Here is a 24,788-nt window from a genome sequence, read left to right as displayed (position 1 = left end):
GTGTGTGTATGTATATGTGCACTAGTAGACTATTAATCCCGTTTCTGGAGCGTCTCTTGTGTATGTAAACATCACATGCTGGTTTCAGAAGCTGGAAAAGCCCTTATCCTTGTTTGGAGAAACAGGTATAGCATTCCAGGCATGCTCTAATAGAAACTGTTTACAGGCGTGTTGAACCAGGTTTCTCTCGATCCATGTAAATAAGATTAAAACCAGTATGAGGCTCAAAACACACTAAGCGCAAGAAGAGTGCACATGCTCAGCTATATTATGTAGGCTACTTTTTCATGCCTCAAGGTCTAATTTTAAAACATGTACTGCGGCACTCCACCTGCAAAAACACTACATTTTTATTCAGAGCACGAGCTCGGGCTGAGCAGTCCTTTTGAAAATTCCACATGGGTCTGCAGGCCCATGTTGTCAGCCCCGGTACATTGTGGAGTGATGTAAAAAGCGGCAGGCTTTGATTCACGTGTCAGCTCTGCACCCACTAATAGATCCTAATCTGTAATTAATATTTCCCCAAACGAGCTGTCTCTCCCTGACTTCTGATGTGATGCTCTACCTGTAATTACAGCCAATAAAATCCCTAAATCGCCACACTCGCTGTTCAGATCAGGGTCATCACAGTTAATCACAGGCTGAGACTTGATAATGGTCGTTTGCTCATGCAGGGCAGCTTAAGTGTCAGGAGACGGGGAGATTAAATGTTATCTTTATTAAGATGCAGTGAGAGCCACATTTCTCAGTAGAGCACCAAGTCTCTGCTATTAAAAAAAAAGGCGAGGGATTAATTGAGAAAATTTAATTTGTCTCTCCTTTCATTCGTTCCACTGCAATATAAACTGAAATAGAGACAGGAGGCAGGGTCATTGCACAGCTGAGATCATTTATTACATGCCACTTTCTCTTCATATCCTTACATCTCGCACACACAAATGGCATCTGAAGATGAGAGAACATGGTCCAGATCTGGCGTACCTACACAACTTACATTGGCTCCAGCAAAAAAGCTGGAAAATAAAAACAACTTAGCATTGAAGAATGAAAATGCTGAAGACAAAAAAAAAAAAAAAAAAAAAGATATTTTAGCTGCTGTATCAGTCTGTAAGTTGCAATTATTGATAAAGGCACACCAACTCCTCTGGAACACACTAGCGATAACTTCAAGTGCTGGAGAGCCAGTTGAACACAATCAGCCCTACTGAGTATCCGCCATTCGCTATAACTGCATCAAAGAACGCATTTTAAATAAGAAACACATTTTATTCATATTCAAAATACACATTTTCTGATTCCAGCAAGGTTACCAAGTCACTGCAAATCAGCAGAAGCAGTCAGCCAAAGCTGTAAGTATCTTAAAGAGCAATAAAAGAACAGCACAAAAAGTAACTAAACATACTGCCTTGGTAAAGCACTTACTTTACTTTGCTGATGCTCTTCCACAGTTGATAATTGGCACTCTTACTTTCTTAATCACATTGAGAGCTTCCACTGATTTAACACACGCACAAGCCCTCGAGGTGATGTACTTTGGACCCATTTTGTGGCTTGAACATTTTCATTTCTTTACATGTCTTTGGCAACTTTAACTTCACATAAGTAACAATTATTTGGGAACGTTGCTAACTTTTTTAATTATTGGTTTGCCGAGTAGAGACATAAATCCTACCAGGATGTAAAGAGAGATCAAAGTAATCCAGGACCACATTCAGTTATGAAAAGCACTCGCTCTCTTTCACACATACAACAGAAATGTCGAGCAGCAATAAAAAATAAAACTTAAAGTAACACTGCAGAGACAAGTTTAGATCTGCATCAGACCCATCCCACACACGGCAGGGTGAGTCAGAGGTGCATCTCATCACGGACTGATGGATCTGATGATGTTTCGGGGACGCTGCCAACAACGCGGAGTGACAACTGCGGAGGGATGTTCTCACTTTGATGGTATGTACTAGCTGTGCTGTTTAATATCAGTGTTTGTTCCATGTCGGGGCTGCCATAGGACCTCTGGAAGACCTCTCTACCACTATCAGCTCATCGGGGTTGTCACGTGCCTCATAATGGATGAGGAGGTCTTGGATTGCCCGCTCTTCAATCTACAAAGACAGTAAGAGACAAGTAAAGGAGATGAGGAAGGGTTATGTGGGCGACTAAACCACGCTTCATTTGAGGGTAAAAGAGAAAACGCTGACACTGAGAGCTTAAAGATGATATAAGTGTTTTACATAATGGTAACCAGAAAGCCGCAAGAGGAAAAAAAAGTGTTTTGTGAAGGCGCTGACAGAAGCCTGGCAACAGCAGGAGGAAGAGCACAGAGGGCTGTCAGAGGACAAAACTGAGGCATTTCGTTTCTAACCGGAATGTGATATTCATTAGAAAAACGTCTTCCAGGTAGTGAGAGAGTTACGCATGCTGTGGCCATACCACCCCTGATATTTTCCACTTGTATGCTGCAAACACAAGCTATACATTCAGTCCTGGCAGTAGCTTGTATGTGTGGGTGAGTGTGTGAGCACTAACGTGCACAGACAAGACGTGTTACCTGGATGAGCGCCAGCGGCTTCTCTCGGCTGCGGATCAGTGCAGCTTCCTGCTGCTTCTCCTCTTCAATGATGGAGGCAAAGGTCACCAAGGAGGAGGAGAGGGGAGGGCTGCCCACTGCACCCAGCACCCAGGGCCTGAGGGGGAGAGATGGGTGATGCAGAGATAGAGAGAGGAGAGGTATCAGTGCCTGTGCTGGGAAGGCAACAAGAGTCGAAGTGCGTGGACAAAGGTTGAGTCAACTACTACTGACAAGCTCCTGTGTGAGCTGCCGCCTGTCCACCTGGCTTTCACAAACCTCTTATACGATTACAAATCAGCACTGAAGTTAAAGTCTTTATTATACAATACTGAGAGGGCTCTTATTAAAGTTTTAAAATAACTTTACATTAACACAGATGCAGATAAGATTTTTATCGTTCTTCTCGACCCTAGTGATGCATTTGACACAGTCAGGACAGTCAATCAGAAGATTGTGTGATATGAAGAGGACCAGTCATAAAATGGCAACTCTTTGGTCCCTATTGAAGAGTTCAGGTCTAAAGAATATGAGACCTCGGACGGGGATCCACAGGGTCTGAACCTTGGTCCCATTTTATTCAATTTCTATATGCATTGTTTCCCCACAGAATGAATGCGCCAAAAAAACCCACACCTGACATTTTGGATTTTCACCCACAACTCTGTTTTCACAGCAGCTGATGAGCCACGTATGGAGGAAGCTTGTCGTTAATCATGTAGCATAGCCTACTGAAACCAGTGTGGTACCGAATGACATTGCAACAACTGGGTGCACATACAACTTACAAGCTTGTACAAAATGGCGTACAGACCTACATTAAGTAGGATTGGTTGCATCACAATCAGTGAGAGAAGGGGTTTAATACAAGAGAACCTCACTCTTGGTTTCTCGGCAGAGCAGGTGTATGTCAGTAGATGAGTCCACTAGTTAATCGATCACAGATGGCATCGTCCTCTCAGACGGATGAGAAAAATAAAAGTAAAAAAAAAAAATCAAAAATGGGCCACCCACGTAAAGTCTATGTGTGGGAAACACTGATATGCTTCAAGTCATTCATAAGTCATAACATTTACAAAAACAATATTTCCTGTTATAATTAAGCTTACACTTCCACCCTGGTTAAAAAACTGATTCAGAGCATTGACCAGATTAATCACTGAATGTCCCACAACAACGCCAACTCAATTGGGACAAAACTGAAGTAACTTTTATTACAGGTGCTGTTTTTATCCGTCAATTAAAACCTTAAAAACAATCAGGGCATCATCTATTTCAGTAGAAGAATGCTGCAATGCTGCAATGACTGATGTTATTCAGCCATTTGGACAAACAGGACAAGCTGTGAACACAACAGCGACCTATAACAACAAGTTGATATGGCAAAAATGTCAGCCAGCAGTTGCCTATTTACACATCAAGCTGCCTGCTGTTTGCAGAGAAATGAAACAGCACTATGAGTTGTTTGAGTGAACCAAAACAGTTCAAGACAGTTGCAGGCTGGAAAATGAGAGCTGCAGGAAGTTTAAAAGATTTGTAGAGCTGAGGGGAGCTGCAGCACTGGTGATAATTCTGTGTGGACTCAATAAGATGTTTGATATGTTTGAATAAGTCTGTTTTCACATTTTACATCATTACAGCCATTGTTATTCTAAATACATTGATTACAGCCATTTAAAATCACAACTAGAACACTATCATAACCCTTAATTATCAGCAAGTTGGGTTACTGTAATAGTCTGGGCCCTGGTTTATCCCCCAAAGACCTTGTACATAAAAAATGGTTTTACCCCAAAATATGATGTTGAGCTGCCTCTACACTATATGTAATATGAAACAGCCAGACCTGTTAGATCCTCTGCAAAATATCTCAGAGTTGATGAACAAAAGAAAGAAGCTTCTGCAACATTTGTTCTATGTGCAACACGTGTGAAACAAATCAAGAGGATCTGGCATTTTCTGGAGCCTTCCAACATTTTTTCTTTTAAATCTATATTTTCATTTTTATATCCAGATAAAATGTTTGTACAGCATTCTGAAGCTGCCTTGAATATGACTTGAGCTATATAAATAAATGTCCCTTTAAGCACAATAAAAGTACATCCCGACAAAAACAGACTACCGATTGACAGTCGAAGAATATAAATATTCAGAGAGGAAATATGTCAAAGTACACAACCTGTCTTGCTTTTCCCTTTTCCAATGGGATCCTGAACATCTATTCGACATGACATGTGAAATATGACATGTCACACAGATGACATGAACTCCCTGCAGTCTGATTTGTGTGCGCGTGAAGTTATTTCCTACTTCATAGTTGCTACATGAGCGCTGGAGACACACTAGTCATATTTTTGTTATAAATACTGTCAAAAGCATTACTAATAACTCACTATGATGAACTTGAGTCATATGGAAAATTGAATCTGTTTTAATCTGGCCAAGAGACACCTCTGACTGTTTTTTTTCCTCCTTATGTCTTCAATGAACATTTCCACATTTCCAGACATTTAATAAAAGCATGACTGCTTCTGTATTAATTCAGACTGGGGATATGGAAACAGTGTCCGAGAAAGCACACATGAGAATATGCGAGACTGCTGCCGCTTCCTGAGCCTTGAACTCGTCCGTCTTTCTGCTCATCCAAATACCGAGAGGAACCTGAAACCTGCTCCCTGTTCTGTATGATCCGTTGTGACATGAGGCCTGCCCTTATCAATACTGATTAACATCACCGGCTTCACTAGAGTGACTCACACAGCTGTTTAATATCTACAAGTCTGCTCTGAAGATTGCAGCATGAAGCGCAGGAAGACCTACAGCAGCGAAACTATGATATCAGATAAAAAAGATGCAGTCCACTTCTCAGAGGCCTCTATCAGATATAAATACAAAAATAATCTGCTTCATGGACAGTTGTTGAACGCAACTCAAATAGAAATGCGGATTTACGGGCTGGAGCTCATGCTGCCCTGTGTGTGTTCTGTGTTTGTCCAGCTGTCTGCGGATGTTGTAAAGGTCAGGCTGACTCAGTGTCTGCGGCAGGTCAACCCAGCTGTACTGGGTCATTTCGAGCTGTTCACCTCACTCAGACCAGAGCATCACGACAATCTCTATCAGTCTCACTTGAGGAGATCTGGTCAGTCAGCACTTACATTCGACAGGCTGACCGATTAGACACAAAACATATCTCATAATGTTTTGCTCCTTGTAACTTCCCTTTTCAGGTTTCCCTTTTTATTCAGAGCCAGTGTATGTTTGCGTCAGATCAAGTTGCCCCACACAATTAAAAAAAGTAAAATGTATTTTTGTATTTTCTCAATCTGATGAGAAAAGAGAAAGTATAAGGGCGGATATAATTTCGTTTTTTTTTAAATTAAGGCTTAGATAAGATAGTGAAATGAGGTTAGTTAGAACTGAGAAGTTAATATGGTATCTTTTCTTTCGTCTATAGCGCGTGTGTGGGCTGCTGATATCAACCTGACAGCAGTTGTAAGAAGACACCTCAACAGTGCCACCTAGTGGAAGACAGCAGTACAGAACAGAAGTAAGTCAAACAAGTGACTGGAAACTCACCCAGTGGGTCTCTCCGGCTCACTGCTTTCAGCACACTTGAACGTGACCCTCCTGATCGCAGGAGTAGCAGTGACGGGGGACCCCAGGGCGCCTTGGCCCCTCTGGACTCCTGTTTGTGCCACTCCGCTCAAGCGGTTCTCCTCCTCCTCCAGCAGTGCCCGAAAAGAGCACGAGGAGGGCGGGGACTGGACTGCTGTTGCCCTGCAGATGAAACAAATAACACAGTAATATGTATAACATATTAATTCACAAAAGTTAAAGATGATTGCACTTTTGTTGCTACTCCTCCTAGCTGTTTTTTTCGCTGTATGCCTAAAAAGCTTAAGTACACTAATGTAAATGCATCTTCATATAAATGTATTATAATCAGGACCTCCAACTTTTCAATTTACTTTAGAGTGAGATTTGACAGCAGTAAACTTGGTGCATTTTATCAGCAGGCGTTCTGTGGCACTACTCACTGTAGGGGTTACAGTCATTATAATCATATTAAATCAATAATCCTCGTCAATGATGAACACGTTTCGCTGATCAGCATACCTGCCGAGCTCCAGATTTCATAACCTAAATCAGGGGAATCGTGAGAGAGATTCAGGGCAGCAGAGAGCATCCCCGTAACCATAGTAACTGACTGTCACTCCTGCCTGCACTGTGGTCCAAAGGACAGGGAGAGACTGCTGCCAGAAAAGCCGCCGACTCTCGTCAGTGTCCTCTTTTTGAGTCGTTATCAGTTATGAATTTGTTTTTTGGCATGTGAAAAGTGTTAATTGGGTGAGTCTCGTGGTCAATGCTGAGAGCTGGCAGCCCTGTTTCAAATTGCAATCCTGATAATAATCCCCTTTTTTTTTTTTTACAAAATGTAGAAATAATTTGATTAAGTCTTTTTTTCCCAAAACTATTAAGGAATAGTTACCTTTTCTGTATCCTAATAATGCAATGCTGTTCCAATGCTGTATTGTTTCTTCTGCTCCAAATATAAAAACACTGATTTTAGCTACTTTAACCCTAACTGTCATACCCATTGAGAGTTACCAAAAAGTTTTTCTCAACAGCTGTGAGTAGTGGTCTTCATATTTAGGCTCACTCACCAGGCCTTCCCACTGCTTTTGGATGGGGTGCCTGTGGGGGTTGGTTTGGATGCACTGGACTCCACACTGGACTCCTTGTTGGCCATGGCCAACATCTTCCTCTGCTTCTGGGACAGTTTAGCAGGAACAGGGGAGTGCTTAATGCTGGTGTTGACACTGCAGGCAGCAGGAAAAATATATGCTGTTAGCTGAAGTGAACAACAGTGAAGACATAAGGTTGTCTTGTGTGGCTAAACGGCTTTCCTTCAGACTTGGACAAAATAAAGCATCACAGTTTATGAATAAGGCAATAGTAGAAATGTCATTTTACAACAGTCAGTCATTCATTGATCACCATCACAAAGTAGTCAGTATAAATAATCTGTTAGTAAAAGATCTTCTCAGATAGAAGAAATACAGGACATCACATACCTTCCAGGGCTTTTAGGAGTCGCTCTGGGGGTCTGCACAGAGTTGGCCTCCATGTCCATGATGGTTCTCAGATCCAAGACTGGGGGAGGACGGGCAGGACTGCAGATTGTAATAACACAGTCACACATACAGATCTATTTCCAATTCTAATTTATTAAATAGAGATGAAAGCATTTCCTCTTTTCTCTCAACCCCCACATCAAAATGATGTGGGAGGACATAAAGTCTGTTGTTAAAGTCAGGCTAACCTGTATTAAATGTCAAACCAGCTTTTCAAAAGATCTAAAAACTCTAATTTCCTCCTGCTGAGTGTTTCACCTACGATATTTTTAAAAGACGGAGAAACAACCAGCAAGAATGAAGATGTTTTAAAATAAAGAATCATTAGGTCTTTATTACCAGGGAAGAACCTTGGGGATGGTTTGTGGAGCAGAGTTGGGGGGAGTTGGGAGGCAGTCCCTCAGGGAGGTCGGGGTGCTGGGTGGGGTCTTTAGCCTCTGACTGAAAGCCTTTTCATCCTGCAAATAATAAACAACACTCTTTCTTGTGATGTGTAATATTATAGCCACCAAGCCATGTATATCCCAAAGAATCTTTTGAAGTTTTTTATGATGCACCGACAGCTGCCAGTATGTAAAATACCTGTTTTATCAAATTTGCAACAAAATAACTGCATGCGATGGTTGTAATGATCAGACATTCACCTCAGCTCTGTCATGAAAGATGGGTGACTGTATGTCTCTGGGACTGCCCACCCCCATGTAGCTGCCCTCTGAATCAGATGTGAGCAGCTCCTGCAGGGACTCTGTAGAGTTCGCCTTGCCTGACTTCACCAGGGGCAGTGAGACCACTGAGAGGAAAGACAGTGTGATTATTGCATATTACTCAACAACAACCTGACGCTGATGTATTTCAAAACCATATAACCTGTGTGTGTGTGTTTGAAGTCTACCTGCAGCAGGGGGGCTTTGAATGATATCAGAGAGAGTGTAGCCCCCTGAGCTGTCAGAGCGTCGCCTTGGTTTCTTTTTAGCCTTCATCTTGGCCTTCTTTAACAGGATTTCCCTGGAGGGATAATGCGGTTACATCATTAGCACACATCTATCTGGGGCACTAGATTTGAGAAGTTTAAAGTACTTGCAGATAGCAAGCTTTTCTACAGATAAAATGAAAATACAAATCTCTGCACTGCAGTAAAACCAAAACACAAACACAAGAGACAATGTAGAGATACAGGACATTTCTGTTTGTGTACCTGCAGGAGTGATCCAGTTCTGCTTCTGGTTTGGGGCTGAACGCCGAGTCCAAATCCTCATCCTCATACACACTAAGGTCTGGGGCGCTAGGATACGGAGTGATCACCCTCTTTTGCATGGCTGGGATCTGAAATTAAAAACAAAGTAATTGAAAAATCCAAACAGTCACTGCAAGAACCTCATTTGTTGACTGAAGCATCTCCAGCCTCCATCTGTCACCGGAACCTGAAAACATTTACATCAGCATATGAGAACCAAGACTTAAAAAGAAAATATGAAATCAGTTCCATCAACTGTGCAATAAGAAAAAGAAAATAATCCACTGAAATATTTGAGCATTTATAGAGCGACACGTCCAGGTTACTTTCTGTCCTCAAGCAGGAAGTTGCACCTGAACGTGGGGCGGGGCTTAAGTTAATAAGGTTAAAACAAAAAAGGAAAAAAAAGTAATAACTTTTTTTTGCTGTGTACATTTACTTATGCGAGTGAAATCTATGAGGTGAGGTAATGATGTTGGTCACCAATTAATTCCCTGTGGTGGAGTATGAACAACCACTGAATAATAAAATAATCCTGGTTATCTTAAAATTCATAAAAAGGAAATTCAGAGATTTGTTTGAAAACACATTATAAATGTTGGAAACTGATTGTTGGAAACATGTAAAAAGACTTTTTACTTTAAAGTACTGAATAACGTTGTTAGACAGTTCACTGTTTTATCACCATTTTTGTGTTTAAGATTTTTTTGGGCAGGCCTAACATCATGGCTCGATGATGCACTGAAGCCACACTCAGCGTAACCCTTAGACTGTAGCCTTATAAAACGAGAGGCATCATTAGCATAGTCGGTTCTCGAGTTACATAATTATTACTTTTATATTTCAGATATTTGCTTATGTAATTTGCCTTCAGGCATTCTGTGAGCTCATGCTGCAGTGACCGCACTGTGGACTTCTTGCCCCTGAATTTCACATCTCAGCCTGAGATGAGCCCGCTGTGATCTACAAAAACAGACTATGCACTCATTCTGAGCAGGATTCGAGTCTGTATGCTGTTCATATTGGAAAATAAACTGCTTTCAGTATATATTTTTGTGTTAGTGTGTATGTGTCTAAAATTGCTCAAATTTTGACTGTGGTGTTGATGCACAGCATTCTCAAAATCTAAAATTAAAAGAAGCCCTGTTGGATTTTCTTGACAGACATAAAAAAAAAGTTGTTTTCATTTAGCATTTCTCATCAAAATGTATCGTTTGTATCCTTGAGGTCTAAAAAAAAATGAAATGTTTGAGGAACAAGGTTCAACTTTTGATGGATGTGAGGCCAAGCCTGCACTTTTACACAGTACATCCATCATCAAAGTCATCTCTTAGTTCGACAGCTGTCTCTCACCGAGCCCAGCTACCCCTCCTTCAGGGAACACAATGTATTGTCTGAAGAGTAAGAGTCTGGAGAGCCTTCACTCTGTAAACTGGAGGGCTGAAATTAAAACATTTAAGTCATGGAAAGGAGGATGCATATTAGGATGTTTCTAAGGGCCGGGTGAGGTGGGGTGACTCACCATCCTCCTGTAGGCTGCAGAGAGCTCCACTAGCACTTCATCGCTAAGAATATCCAGCGCTCTGAGGGCAACACAGAAAAGAAAGGGGCAGGCAGACAAACGCATACAGATGAGAAACATATTTTAGTTCTCTCCTGCTGGAGAAAGGATTTCTCCTGCTGTATATAACAGTCTCCATGTCCACAACTTTACTGACTACATACTCAAGATACTCGGATAGGCTGATGTATTTAGTTATAAGGAACATTTTTAATTTATTACAGCACTGTTGTCTGTGGACCTTTGTAGCTATAAATAAAGAAAGACGAAAAATGAGGCTGAAATACTCTGAATCAGTTCGTTAAAGATCTATCAAAGTGCACATTGGATTCGTTATTCTGATTCTTACTTTGACTCCAGCAGGGCAGCCATGTTGAGCACAATAAACTGGAGACAGGAGAGTTTCAGCTGCTCTGCGTTGTACATGGCGGCAAACTCCAGCAGCTCTGCAGCATTCTTCAGAGTCACTGTGAAGAGCAAAGCAAGCAGATTTAATGACAGTTCTCTGAAAAAAAAAGAATAAATTGCGTCTAATAATAGTTTCCATAATTTGTATTTGTAAAACTGTAAAAAGTAAAATAAGATATTTATGAGAACAACGGATGACAAATCTCAAGAAACTGACATACATGAAAAACAGCAGCCTGTGAGCAACCTCTCCAAGGCAATCATTAGGTGTTTATTCAATACATCATACATCATTATTTTTTTCCCAATTTTGATTCATTTAAGTCAACTCACAGACATATTTAGAAGAAAATGACAGCCCTCAAGTGTCTGGAGCTTCACAGCACAACAGAGTTACCTGAACAACTGAAATAGCTGAGGGCTCCTTTTAAAATGTAAAAATCACCGCAGTTGAGCTTTGGCCAAAAAAGAGAGAGAATAACAAAAGACAAAATAACATCTTTTCAAATAAATGTGGGATCTCAGGGCCTCCTGAGACTTGGATTATAATGATTAAGCTGCATGGAGCTCTTTCATGTTTTCTTCCCAGTTGTTTTTACTAAAGCTCCAGAAATGTTTTGTGAACTACGAAACTTCTATCACCTATAGAGGCGAGTAGATAATGACAACATTTTCGGTTTTGAGTGAACTTTTACTTGAAATAATTCTGCATTCTCGTAATATGAAATTCGAATTGAATGAGTTTGAAAGGAAAAGAAACAGGAAAGGATAAAGGTAAAAACACAACATACAGTTCTCAGTGATGACGACCTCGCACATCTCCTTCAGGCGTGTGATCAGCAGTTGGTCAGCCACAACCAATACATTGCAGACAAACTCCACGTTCAGAGACTCTGTCAAACATAAACAGAAATTGATAAGTGCTAGTAATATGTGCCTTTTTACTGTTTACTGCAAATTCAGCAAAAAATAAATGTGTTGTGAGTCAACATAAATCTTGAGAAGTTACCTTTAATAGTGGGAGACTCATCTGTGTAAATATACTCGAGGATGACCTGCAGGATCTCAGAACTAGTGGGCATCTCCAGTGCAGTGCAGGATGTGGCCTGTGGGGGGCACAAGACAATATTTTTATCAGTACCAGCATGGTGATGTCCAAAAAGTGCATGTATAGCGAGCATCTAGACCAGTTACACATCAGATAATGAATAAGGTGGTGTAAGATAAAAAGCTGGTATACCTCAATCCAGGGGTTTCCAAGCATACTATTAAAGTATTCTGCAGAAAAGATGGACACAAAATTCAGAACATTTCATCAACATATTTTCTGTATTTTCAAAAACAGCCATTAAATTTAAAAGGGCATATCAATGCAAAATAACTTTGTTGAACTTACCGAGTCGTGCACAGAGGACACATTTGTGACATGGAAACTATTTCCCATCTTCAGATTTCAGAGTAACATCACAAAGATAGGAGCTGCACAGACACAAAATATCACAGATATCAGAAAACCTTACATTTAAAAATGTGTCATTTGCAATCTTATCACACTATACGCACCATTTTTTCTGGTTGAATTTGGGTTTGTTGCCAGTTTTCTTGTTTACCACATTGATCTTTCCAGTTTCATATTTGACTCCGTCCAGTCTGTGATGAAACACAGAAAGCATGATTAATAAGACGTGACAACAAAACTGATCTCGCCTCAGGGTTTGGAGCTCACTCTGTCTCACCGTGCAGACAGGCTTCCCAGGCCCAGCTTTTTCGCAATACCCTGTAAGGTTTTCACTGGGTTGGCCCCTCCATCATTGGCCCCAGCCTTGTCACCTTTGCCTCCTTTCCCCTTCTTGCCAGGCTTGGCGCACTTGCTCTTGGCCTTGTCACCATCTCCTTTGGCTGCAGGGGGAAGGGAGCGGTACACCTCCAGGGCTGAACGACCTCTCAGGCCCAAGTCCTGCAGGCTGCTGATAAGCCTCTCCTGCTCCGAGTCCTGGCCAGGACAGGACGAGACAATGGAACACAATCTTCAATAAATAACTGCAACACTTCAAGTCTAATGCAATTTTTTGTATAGACTTAAACAATAGTTTTACCCACCTGGTTTTGTCCCGTCAGTGCCCCCGACACTCTCGGCCGGGCACCGTGCTCCAGCAGCTCACAGGAGTCTGTGTAGATGAAGTGCAGGGCGTATTCCAACATGTCTGCTGGGATCTTCTCCAAAATGATTAAATCACAGCCCACGGCATCTTCACTCTTCCTCACTTCTGCATCAAGCTCCTCATCATCCCCGCAATGCTCAGACATGAACTGCTTCCGGAAGAACTCGGACCTCATGGACAGTATGTACTTGTGGGCAGGGAAGGTGCGATCACCGGCCTGCAGGGTCACATCATGGATGCTGTCCATTTCGTCTGCCTCGTCCAGGAGGCGTCGGAAGTGTTGGGTGAAGGAGGATGGAGAAATGATGGGAATCTCATACAAGCTGGGTTAAAGACAAAATGGACATCATTTTACAATAATCACAGATTTACCATTTAGAACACATACATCAAGAACACAAAGATCATCATCATCTGTGACACCTGAGGTATAATTTGCAATACATCTTTAAAAGGCCAAATAGAGAGCAGATGTTTTCAGCATCGATGTCTATAAGACAGCAAATGCAGAAAAGTTGCCATATGTCGTTAAAAGATGAGTAGTATAATAAAAAAAGAGGGGCTCATGCTGTGACAATGACTTCAATAAAGCAGTGTGTTTTATCAGAAGGGAAGAGATCTAAAAATAAACACAATTAGACACAGCCAGATAAGATAAATAGCCCACAATTTGCGTTATTCCATCCAGCTAAAAGTGCCAACATAACATTACTGAAGCCCTGGGCAGATAATGCTTTCTAAGTCAATCAGTTTTTTGCTTCTCATGTCTTGAGAGGCAGGTTTTGACCTCTAGATGGCAGCGTTACAAGCTTGAAACGTTAGATAGCACTATGTTTTATCTACTAAATAAACTGCTAGCATTCCTAGCCAACCTAATAAAAAGTCTGCTTTAATGGCATTATGACCTTGCACAAAATAACTACATGGGTAACGAAACATTATTATTAATAATGACTTTGAGAAGGAGGACGATTAAGACGAAACAAACATCACAGAGGATCCTCCATTTGTGATTAGTTAGCCTCCTCTATCCACTGATGGGATTTCATATCTGACACCTGTTCCTTAAGAATCACCCTATGATGATTTCATAAACATATATCTTCTAGTTTAATTATCACTTAAATATCACTTGTTGTAGCTTTACCATTGTTTACACAGGATGGTTTTTTTTATTTAAAGTTTTATGAATGCAGGTGTCAACACTGGCTTCAAAAAAGCATAAAAAGCAAAAAACTGGCTTCAAAAAAGCATATTTTTAGGCTTTTTAGACTTCCGAACACAAGTGCACTATTGTGTGCAGCATTTTCTACGGTTCAAGGGAGATTTCCCACCTTGTTTTGGGGTCGGACTGAAGCATTCCAAAGTTTCGTCCTTTAGAGTCCATGGTGACGCTGACAGCTCTGTGGACATACGGGAGTTTCTCCAGGCGGATTCGCTCGTACACCGTCCCCGCATCTGAAGGGCCACAAACCTCCACACTGACCTCTGTAAGATTACAAGAAGCAGATTTTTAGAAACTAGAAACTACTAACAATGGCATATCATTGGCCAACTTTATGATTCAATATGAAGTGTGTACCTAAATTGCTCACCTTTCTTTTCCCCATACTTCTTATATTCTCCAGCCCACACGCCACTGAAGCCCTCCCCCTCCTGAGTCACAAACATCATGTCGTTCTTGCTGAGAGCTATGTCCGACATGAAAACCTGACGCCCATACGCCCACCGGCACTGTCTCACCGAGCTGCCGCAGGAACGCCAGCAAAACACCTGACGGATCGAGGGAAACAGAGGAGTGAGAAAATTGACGGAAAGTTTTAACAACATAAGTCTTAGTCACCATTTTCATCTATAGGACCCCATACAGGCTGGCCGGATTTGGGATTGTATAACTGTCTACTTGCACCATAGGTTAGATAACAAGAGAGGAAGTACAGCTATGTTAAAAATAACAATGTTATACATTCTCTCACTGACGCAGGAGTGAGAGAAGTTTTATGGTCACATAACTGACTAACTATCAAGTAATGCTTTTCCTCAGCAGGAGCCTTATTAAAAGAATAAAAAGCACTTTAAATTGCACTTACCCTCCCAGCTTCATCTAATGCCAGGATAGCCACCTTTTCTCCTCCTCCCTCATTCAGGATCTGTGGAACCACACGGTGGTCCAGACTACCGCCGCTGACCAGAACCTTCTTGATGTTCAGTTGCCTGAATGAGGCCAATCAAAACCAAAGAATATGAAGTGTCACATTTAAAACACAAGTGTAACATACAAATGTATTCATTTTCCATCAGTGGATCAAGATCTACATTGCTTGGTGTAGGATGCTCATTCAAATATCACTGCTGATTTCTTCAGCATTCAGGTAAATCCATTGTTGTGTTATTGCCATTTAACAGACACTTAGCCCCACTACCCTTTCCAACAAAAACATATTCACAGCACTACATTATGCTAATAAAAGAACAAGATAACACAACTGTTTCTCTTTCACTATCTACTGCCATTCAAAGTAGGACTGATTAGAATACCAAAGGTGATGCAGAGCGGACAGCTGTGCTTTAAAAGGCTGCACATGTCAGTCGAATTTATAAGCATGGAAGAAAATAACAGTACAACCTTTAATTCCTAACAGAGATTATATCTACATTTATCTGACATCACCAGATGCAGTCTTTTGTTGGTTAGGAATCAGTATTGGACATTAACAAGAAATTTCCCTGCTGCTTGTGCCAAGGGACGCTTTACTATCACAGACAGTGGAATAGTTAACTGTTAAAAGTCTTTTACTGGCACTGAATCGTCATCCTCTTTATTCTCTGAAGAAAAGGAAGTTGAGTCTTTACAGTTTTTGCAGTGTAGTGAGTTTTACCATCACATTCACCTTGAAGCCATTTTCTTGCACTGGTAGTCAGCCAACAAGTAGACGTCCCCCTTCTCCGTCACAACTACTGTTGCTCCATCACTAGCTGCTACCATAGCTATGGTAACATCCTTGTGGTGCAGGGCGGATACCTGCCGAGGGGCTGTCACACACTTCTCTCCATTTGGATCCAGCAAGTAACCTGGAGAGAAACACACAGTATACTGTACATCAGCATATCAAGAAGTACCAGCCATTTGCTTAAAATAAAAAAATATAATATCAGTCTTCACTTTGATGAATAGAGGGAAAAAAAACTCATTCAGCTAAGCTTGGACTGTTTGAAAATATAAGTTTATTATAACACAAGTCTGACGTCAGAGAGGAAATGATACGTATACATGGACACTGTCAGAGCAAAAACTTAAAGTAGCATTAAATTTATTGTGTCCTACAACAGACAGAATCAAGTGTCAACAAGTCTATTCTATTATCAGGGGAGTCAGGAACATCAGCAAGGTCAACATCGTATCATTCCCTCCAGACCTTCAAAATCTGCTCATGTAAGTATGGCAAGTGTGAAGGACAGTGACGAGATCAGCTGCTCATACACAAACACAATTTCTTCATATCCATAAATTTCGACCAAAATAGTCTTTTGTGTCATCTCATGTGTCCCCCAACCACCATACCCCTCTTCTACAGAAGTAAATAAACATTTGAACCGCTCTACCATTGCTACAAAATCAGTATTCAAACCAGCTGACTATATTGGCAAAATGTTTTACCCCTTTACATACACATCTACCACAACTGTTCATTTACATTAAGGCTCTCTTGTGACACTGGCTTTGCAATGATAAGACTTACCCAGCTGGCCTCCATTGAGTCCCATTGTGTAGACAGCCTCCCTGGTCCAAAGCACTGTGTGGAACCTTCCAGCAGCAACTCCGATCACCGTCCTGCCTTTCAGCGTCTTGGAGAACACCTACATACACAGCATGTAAGACAGAGACTGAAACTAAAGTAAACAGGATTTAAGAGAGTTTAACCTTAACATTAAAGATAATTCTCAGTGTACAGGTTGTAGAAAATACTAATCAGTCTCAAATAAAGAATATTTATACGATTTGATATTTATAAAAACGGGAAGCTGATTGAAGAAGTCTGTACAGTGTCATTTCACTCTGAACAAGCAAATTTCCTTTAGCACACAAACAACACTCGTTACATGCACTGTAAAATGTCATCAGTCCCTTTCCATTAACCTCCCTGCTACCTCCTACCTGTTTAGGGACATGTGCTGCAGCGGGAGGAGGAGCCAGACCGAGCTGGTGAAAGGTGTTGAGGCCGAAAGTGTAAACGTAGCCTTCTTCTGTCAGCACCACCGTGTGGTCTTTAGCTGCCGCCACCTGGGAGCAGTGGTGGGACATTAGACCCTCCACCATCCGAGGCACCTGTAAAGAAAAGATGAACACATTAGAAAAAAACAAACTGAGGTCACGGTTCAGCCTTCAATGGATTCATAAAAAGGTTTTGAAGACTGACATCATGCCATGTTTGAATTTTTATGGGTAGGGTAATATCCTGTGTATTATACTGCCTTATTTATAACCATTTTCAGGCAGTCACTCAGTCTTGAGTGACTCAAATGGCACCGTCACAGCAGGAGTCCTGTTGTTTTCTGCTATGTGCACTTCTTTTGCTGCAGCTAATGTAAAAGGACAGGTCTGGTCACATTTTTTTTTTCTCCTTTCTTTCCAGAAATTGTAAACAAATCCCATGATATACTAAAACAGACAATGAAATGATCCTACTAACAAGTTCTCACTGTGTATCCATATTTTATCTTTACAAAGCTTAAAATTGTCAATATAATTATAATGGTGCTAAGTCAACTAAATGTTCATTACTCAAGCAATAGTTTGTGATGGTGTTACACTAGACTACTTTTTACTCAAGTGTGTTTCTAATATTTTTACCCATGATGTTTGTAAATGGGATGGTCAAAACAGTGAAAACACCTCTCAAGATGATGTAGTCTATTTCAACACCACTGTGAACAACAACCTCATTTTCTTTGTAATGGACTGCATGAGATGTTACAGGTATACCTAATAAAGTTTTAAGACACTTGAGAAATGGCATTTAATCACTGAATCTAAAGAAGTAAGTCTCCCGGGTCAGGGAGGAACCTCCATTTTTATCAGTGGTGTACAACATGACTGCCTGCAATTGATTAATATTACTATCAGGCCTTTAAACATGACGGGTGAGTAAACACAACTAATAATTAATCTCACTTAACAGTAACAGTTAATTTTAGGCAGCACAGTACCGGTATACTGTTTCAGCATCAACACAGCAATGTGCACATGCGTAATAGTCACATCGCATTTATCAACCAAAGCAGGGCCCGTTTTGGTTGTTTTATAAAATGCTGAAATTGCCCTCATTATTCTAGAGTGATAGTTTTCTTTACAGATAAAGCTATTCAAGTTATCTGGTGAAAGTTCCTGTATTTTTTCATATTGCAATGTCAGTTCTTTTCCAATATTGCGCAGGTCTAGTTCCTTTATTCAGACAGAATCATTATCTCCGGTGTATCCTCCTACACAGTGAACTTTAAAACTGAAGAAGAGACCTCAGTTCACAAAATACTATTTCTCTTTCATCGTCTTCTCATCTAAAAACATTCATGACAAATACAAAAACAAACTTAATATGTGGTTAATACGCTACTTTATGACAAGCTGGTCATTAAATCAGCTTACAAGTAGAGCAGCAAAGATTAATCAGTTAGTTGTCAAGTAACAAATTAAATGCCAACTATTTTGCTAATTGATTAATTGGTTTGAGCAATTTATTATGAAATAAAAAGTCAAAATTCTCTGATTATAGCTTCTTAAATGGATTTTTCTTCTGATTTCTTTACTGCTCTGTGGAAGTAAACTGAAAATCTACTCGCTGCGGACAAAACAAGAAATGTCACAACATCACCTTAGGGCTTTTGGAAACACTAAAAGACATTATTTTATGAGCCTACAACTAATTGATTGATCAGGATCGTAAGTTGAACCCCTCTTAAAACACTGATCGTGAATGGTTTTTTTGTTAAGATTTGTTGCTCACAACGATTCTAAGAAAATATTTTGCTCATCCTGATTCACCAAAATAATGGCCTATAACAAGTCTCACCAGATAAGTTTGTTCATCTCCATGGCCGAGTCGTCCTCCTTGTCCATGTCCACAGGTGAACACCTGGCCTTTCTGAGACAGGAACACAGAGTGGAACTTACACAGGACCACCTGCAGGGAGAAAAGGCCATTAAACATTAACATATTGGTGATTTTTCTGCTTTTGCTTTTAGTTAGTTTAGTTTTAGTTTTAGTTAGTTATAATGCTATTATATACTATTCTAAAGGGAAAAAAGTGTGTCTGAAGTTCGAGCTGATTAAAGCTCTTGTCATTATAATTTTGACCTCATAGCAGAGGCTGCGATGCATCTCTTTCCATGTCTGCCGGCCAAGCCCTCTTGTAGTGATAGTAAAACACTATGCCAATAAAAGGCCAAGGCACAAGTGGAAAAGCAAACATCATTACTAATACATCACTCCCCCTCAAGCTTTCAATAGAGCGCAGAGATGTTTCCCAAAGTATCACATTGATGTGGACATTCACACACATGCATACACACCAGTGTAGTTCATTTAATTAAAAACATGTCATTGTGGAATTAATATTTAACCTCTGGCACCTGCTGGATTGGGCCAGCAAGACAAAGACTATAGGCAGTGCCACTGGGTCATTGTGTGGTCATGAAATCAGATCCATCTGTCCCCCACGAGGCTTTATGAAATTACTCTGCATGACAAGTCCTGCTGGGCACAAAAACACCTCAAACAGAGGGTTTCTTCTGTAAACACCAATAATATGGTGACACAAAGCCCCGATTGAGAATTTCTTAAACACACAAACCACATACAAACAGTAGTCTGAAGAAGAGATGAAAATGACAGCATGATTAACACGGCCGTTCTGCATTACTTAATCTACTATAACTAGCACCTGGTGTGTACACACTTCACTGGGGGTGGTTGCACTGGTGCCAGGAGCTATATTAATCACACTAAGAGCACCCACTGGACAAATACATGAAACTGTAGCCAGGCGGGTAGCATGGTTTAACCATGCACAGACGAGTGCTACAAAGTCACAAATTAAGATTATACAGGAGAAGACAAAGCTAATCAGTCCTCGCCTCACACACAAACTATGCCCTCTGTTTGACTCCAAGTTACTGATGCTTTCTTTTTTTCCCCTGATACCCTCACCCCCCAAATCCAGTTAACCATGAATAATGCGAATGGTCCCAAAATATGCCTAAAAGAATCATCTAATATATAGAGGGTATACAAGCATCAAATTCATTAATTTATCAAAACTCTGAAGCATAACCAATATTTCTCCATCAGTGCTTTCACCTTGAGAAAGTATGAGTCAGTATGAACCATGCTTTAAGGAAAAAACTGTTTTTACAAATGCTGATTTACCCTGAAGAGAAGGTTGTGTAATACAAGACGTTAGGGAGGGAGTGTTTTGCTGGTTTACCCAGGTGGTGTGTCTTATCTTGGGTACCCATGTGCATTGGCTTTTTTTCTTTATGTAACACATGTTGGCACAGAGACCATTACTGGTGTGACACATGCAAGCAGGGTTTTCAGAGTAGGGATGCCCTGTATTGCATGTAGAAACAGACTTACTCCCTGAAGAGCTGAGATAACAGCAGAGTGTTGTTGGCCTACCTGCTTGATGTAAACTCCAGTCCTGGCAAACACATCCACCAGCTCGGGGTGTTGTCGGCTCTCCTGATTACCATGCCCAAGACTGAAATTAGTGTTGTTTCCCCAAGTGTACACTTCTGTTGGGTCTGTAATGAGGAAGAAAACACAATTATAAGCACAGCAACAACACTGCTTTCACCTGAAGCTTGATTTAACCACTGATCTTCCATCAAAAGAAGACCCTTTATAACAAATTTCATCCATGAGGCAATTCAAGGTGTTTCACCTAAAAAATTAAAGTCATAGAGAGAAGAAGTCCGAAACCTTCTGTTGTACCCCGTGGGACCTTATTTCAGAAAGAGTCAAAGGTGAGAGACAAAAAAATCAGCTCTGTGAACTACATGGTCTCGAACAATATACACCTATCACCAACTTTGGCACAGAAAATGTATTAAAAAGTAGGTAGAAATCTGGCCATATTGACAGCTGCAGTTATGCAAAAGGATAGTTAGTCAGCTGTGAGAGCTAAGTAATATGCAGGACCGGCTCGACAAGGGTTAGGTTATCGGTTTCGGTGAGTATTTAAAGAGACAACGTCAAATACACAGCTGTTGGGTGTGTAGTCTTGCTAATTCATGGAACAATTCAAATAAGATTAAAAAAGTATTTGTCTCTCGCCATTAACTGCTGTACATATTTTTTTTCTGCAATAATGTCCCATGGTGGTCCACTGGCAGGGGCGTGACTTTGCATCTCTATTAAGAAAAGAAACACAAGATAACATAAAAATACTGCATAAAAAGAGACTAGAGGCCAAGTTATGAGCTACAAATAGAATAAACCAGACAAAACAGAGGGCTGTGATGTTCAACCACAGTGGGTGCAACAGAAGTCTTCCAGAAAGTAATTTTTTACGTAATGTGAAAAGCACAAATCATGATGGCAAGAAAGACATGCGATATAGGACGTGGACATTTAAATCCCCTGCATGTACAAGTGTGAAAAGCACCATCAAACAGACAGTGTATGATGCTAATAATAAGCCTTGTGACAAAAGCATTATTGATGTGCAACAATTAACACAAAATAATGTTTGTATTGATGAAGGACACAAGCCCAAACATGCTGGTCTCAAAATAAAGTTGTTCTTTATATTACAAGCTCAATGCAGCTTGGTAGTTGAAGTTGAGCCAGAAATCCCTGCTCACGTAAAGCACAGAAGTCATCAGCCTTTCTTACCTGTGTGTTTGAACACAACATGTGATGGTCGGTCCTTCATTGTAATGTCCAGGACAGAGAGACCCTCCCTGTCCTGGGTGGAAAGGAGTCCGGCATGCTGAAACAATGTCAAGAAAACAATAAATATACAAGATGAGGGCAAATTCTTCAAAATTACCAAGGAATAATCTTCATTTTCTTCTTTTATGGCACTACTTTTTTACACCTTGAACAATTCGACGACATATTTTTGGTGATCTGCGTTAAATTCATACCTTGACCAGCGATATGAGACAGTGGATCTGTCCGTAGAAAGCACTACGATGCAGAGCGGTCCAGCCCGATTCCTTATCCTTCACCATCAGGTCAGCACTCTTACTCTCCAGCAGCCACTCCAGGATGGCCTTCTTTCCAAGGGAAGCTGCCATGTGCAGGGCGTTGCGACCAAACTCATCCCGCAAGGTGGCCGCATTGTAGCAGTGTGAATTCAAAAACGCCCGCAGCTGCCCCTCAGAGCCACATGTCAGCGCTGCTACCACCTGGTCTGCATGCTCATGTGAGCGGCATTTGGGGGTGCAGCCCGGCGATGCCAGACTCATCCTGACCTTCACCAAAATTTTAAAGTGAACCCTTCTCCCTTTAGTATTACAAAGTCCTTTAACAGGCCACCACCCACAATTGCAAACTAGATAAAAAACAAAAACTCAGTCCCTAAACTTGTACTGTAACAGAGCTGCTCTCTAAGAAGAAAAAAAGGGTTGGAATGGTTTGGAGTGCTAGAATTGTGCTTGTGTTGAGGTTCCACCGCACCCTAGCAACTCCAGAGGTTCTCTGACTTGTTTCAGTCCACCATTTCAACCCAGAATTGAACACAAACTAAGGTGCTGGTAGCATACAATGGCATCAAGAATTCAATAAATACAAAACCTCATGTGCGTTTCATACAAAATTGTACATAGTAATGTTAGCAAAAATAGTTTCTCCTCTATATACTCTTGAATAATTTACAAAAGGCAGCAGTTCCAACAACCCTCCGACCTTCTCGTCCAGCAGTCCAACCATCAAACTTGAGGGGAAAGGCCCCCTTTCCCCCCAAAATGCTCACTTTGCTTTTCAAAACTCCATAATTGTAGAGTGCACCTGAGGGAGAAAAGTGAGAGTTATCACTTAAAAACAATAGCCAACATTCACACTTTGCTTAGTTGCTAAACGCAAAATACAAGTACAGCTTTGTGTGCAGGATGCAGTATTAAGATAAGACCCCAAAACTGCAAGCGCAAAGGTCAGAGCAAGTTTGGCCCAATTACAGACCTAAGAGGCAGAGAGGTCAGCTGAGTTGGCAGGTTTGCTAGACAGCTATTTGACAGTGCTGTGCAAACAAAACTGGAGGCTTTAAACTTGGCATATAATGGTAGTTTGCATAAGGGTAATGTTTTTGTGAGGAAGTGCACTAACGTTAATAAGAAAGACTTTAAATGTTGACTAATGTTAAATAGCAGGGTTATGTAACAGGCTAAGTTAGCCGAATGACATGAACTTATTAGTTGTCTGTGTTTGGTGCACACCATTCAACCCATTGTGTTTTGAGTAAGTAAACCGGGCTGTTGAAAACATTATACACTTAATTCTTTAATAGAAGAAGATTTACATACCATATTTCCCCAAATATGTGACTTACTTGCTAGCAAGCTGTGCAGTAGCACGAGCTAACTGCTATATCAAGTAGGTATTAGCTCATAGTGGCTAAGCAGGATAACATTAATGTTACGCGTCAAGCAACATCATCATGTGCTATAATTTCCAAATCCTGCAGCCAACACTGAGCGTGCAGGAAAGCAACTATAATAGCTAGATTTGAATAGTACTTGTTAGCTGGCGTTAGCTAATTCTAACTTGGCAGCTAGCTCGACTGACACATCATCGACAGCTAACATTGGCGCTTTGCAGCAGACAAATTAACGTCGTATCGTTTCTTACCTTCCGCTAGATAAAGAGAAAAGAGGACATGGAGAAAGTTGCATCAACGACGTACATCCAATGTGTCATAACTACAAATAACAGAAGCTAGCGGTTTATTTTCACTGGTGCAATTTTTGACAGGACTGGACGCCTGAAACCCTGCAGGTTATAAGTAAAAAAGCGTTGCCAGTGTCGAGACTTCTGATTGGTCCAGGCGTCAGCATCACTATCTTCTATTGGTTCATTTTTGTGGGTGTTAGCTGTGCTCAGAGTATGCTGTTGCTGTATCTATGATGTCATTGGAAATTTGGTTTATTTATTTTATTTTACACACATATAAAATAAAATAATAAAATCAAACAACGTGATAAATTAACTTGTACGTTTAAAATGTATACATAGTTATAGTTAGTTAGTTAGTTAGTTAGTTAGTTATATATAAAAATGCCAAATACCCTGTGAATTAATCTGAAATGATACAACAAGGTTAATTTACAAGTGTTACATTTTGCACCTCATGTGAGACTCGACAGTATCACGTTATTCTTCAAAATAGCACAACAGTTTAAAAAAGTGTTCATGCTATTCACTCTTTAATAGACAAACATTTATTATATGACACAATTGGCCTATATTTGCGCGTATCCGATTAAGAGCAAGAGAAGCAGAGAAAATGTTCAAGAGTAAAATGTTTTTTTGCACATATAAGGTTTAGTCCTTTAATAGAGAATGCAAATAATTTGATGCACCACCTGAACTTTATCATTTGAGCATGCCACACCTACAGTAGTGTGGACATGACAGATGGATGTAAAAAGTTTGTAGACCCTCCAGTTACAATAGTCTCATAGTTTTACCTTTGGTGGAGTAGGATATCACTTTCAGCCTCA

At 40.6% G+C, this 24,788-nt stretch overlaps 1 protein-coding gene across 1 annotated transcript; it reads right to left on the bottom strand.

Annotated features, from left to right (window-relative positions):
- Positions 1-869: 869 nt before the first annotated feature.
- ibtk (inhibitor of Bruton agammaglobulinemia tyrosine kinase) lies at positions 870-24,046 on the bottom strand. Its single transcript, XM_073485120.1, is given in 29 exon segments — positions 870-2,102; positions 2,549-2,684; positions 6,143-6,343; positions 7,231-7,386; positions 7,642-7,740; positions 8,041-8,159; positions 8,346-8,491; positions 8,594-8,706; positions 8,897-9,024; positions 10,458-10,518; positions 10,846-10,963; positions 11,696-11,797; positions 11,914-12,010; positions 12,145-12,182; positions 12,301-12,383; positions 12,468-12,554; positions 12,641-12,897; positions 13,005-13,389; positions 14,401-14,554; positions 14,662-14,839; positions 15,157-15,280; positions 15,958-16,138; positions 16,807-16,924; positions 17,223-17,393; positions 19,135-19,245; positions 20,743-20,867; positions 21,961-22,057; positions 22,215-23,079; positions 23,917-24,046. Coding segments are annotated over 28 exon segments (4,035 nt in total). The 5' UTR covers positions 22,539-23,079; positions 23,917-24,046; the 3' UTR covers positions 870-1,976.
- Positions 24,047-24,788: the final 742 nt, after the last annotated feature.

This window comes from Pagrus major, chromosome 17, assembly GCF_040436345.1.
Source record: "Pagrus major chromosome 17, Pma_NU_1.0".
NCBI classification, from domain to species: domain Eukaryota; kingdom Metazoa; phylum Chordata; class Actinopteri; order Spariformes; family Sparidae; genus Pagrus; species Pagrus major.
This window is presented reverse-complemented; position numbering and strand designations above follow the sequence as displayed.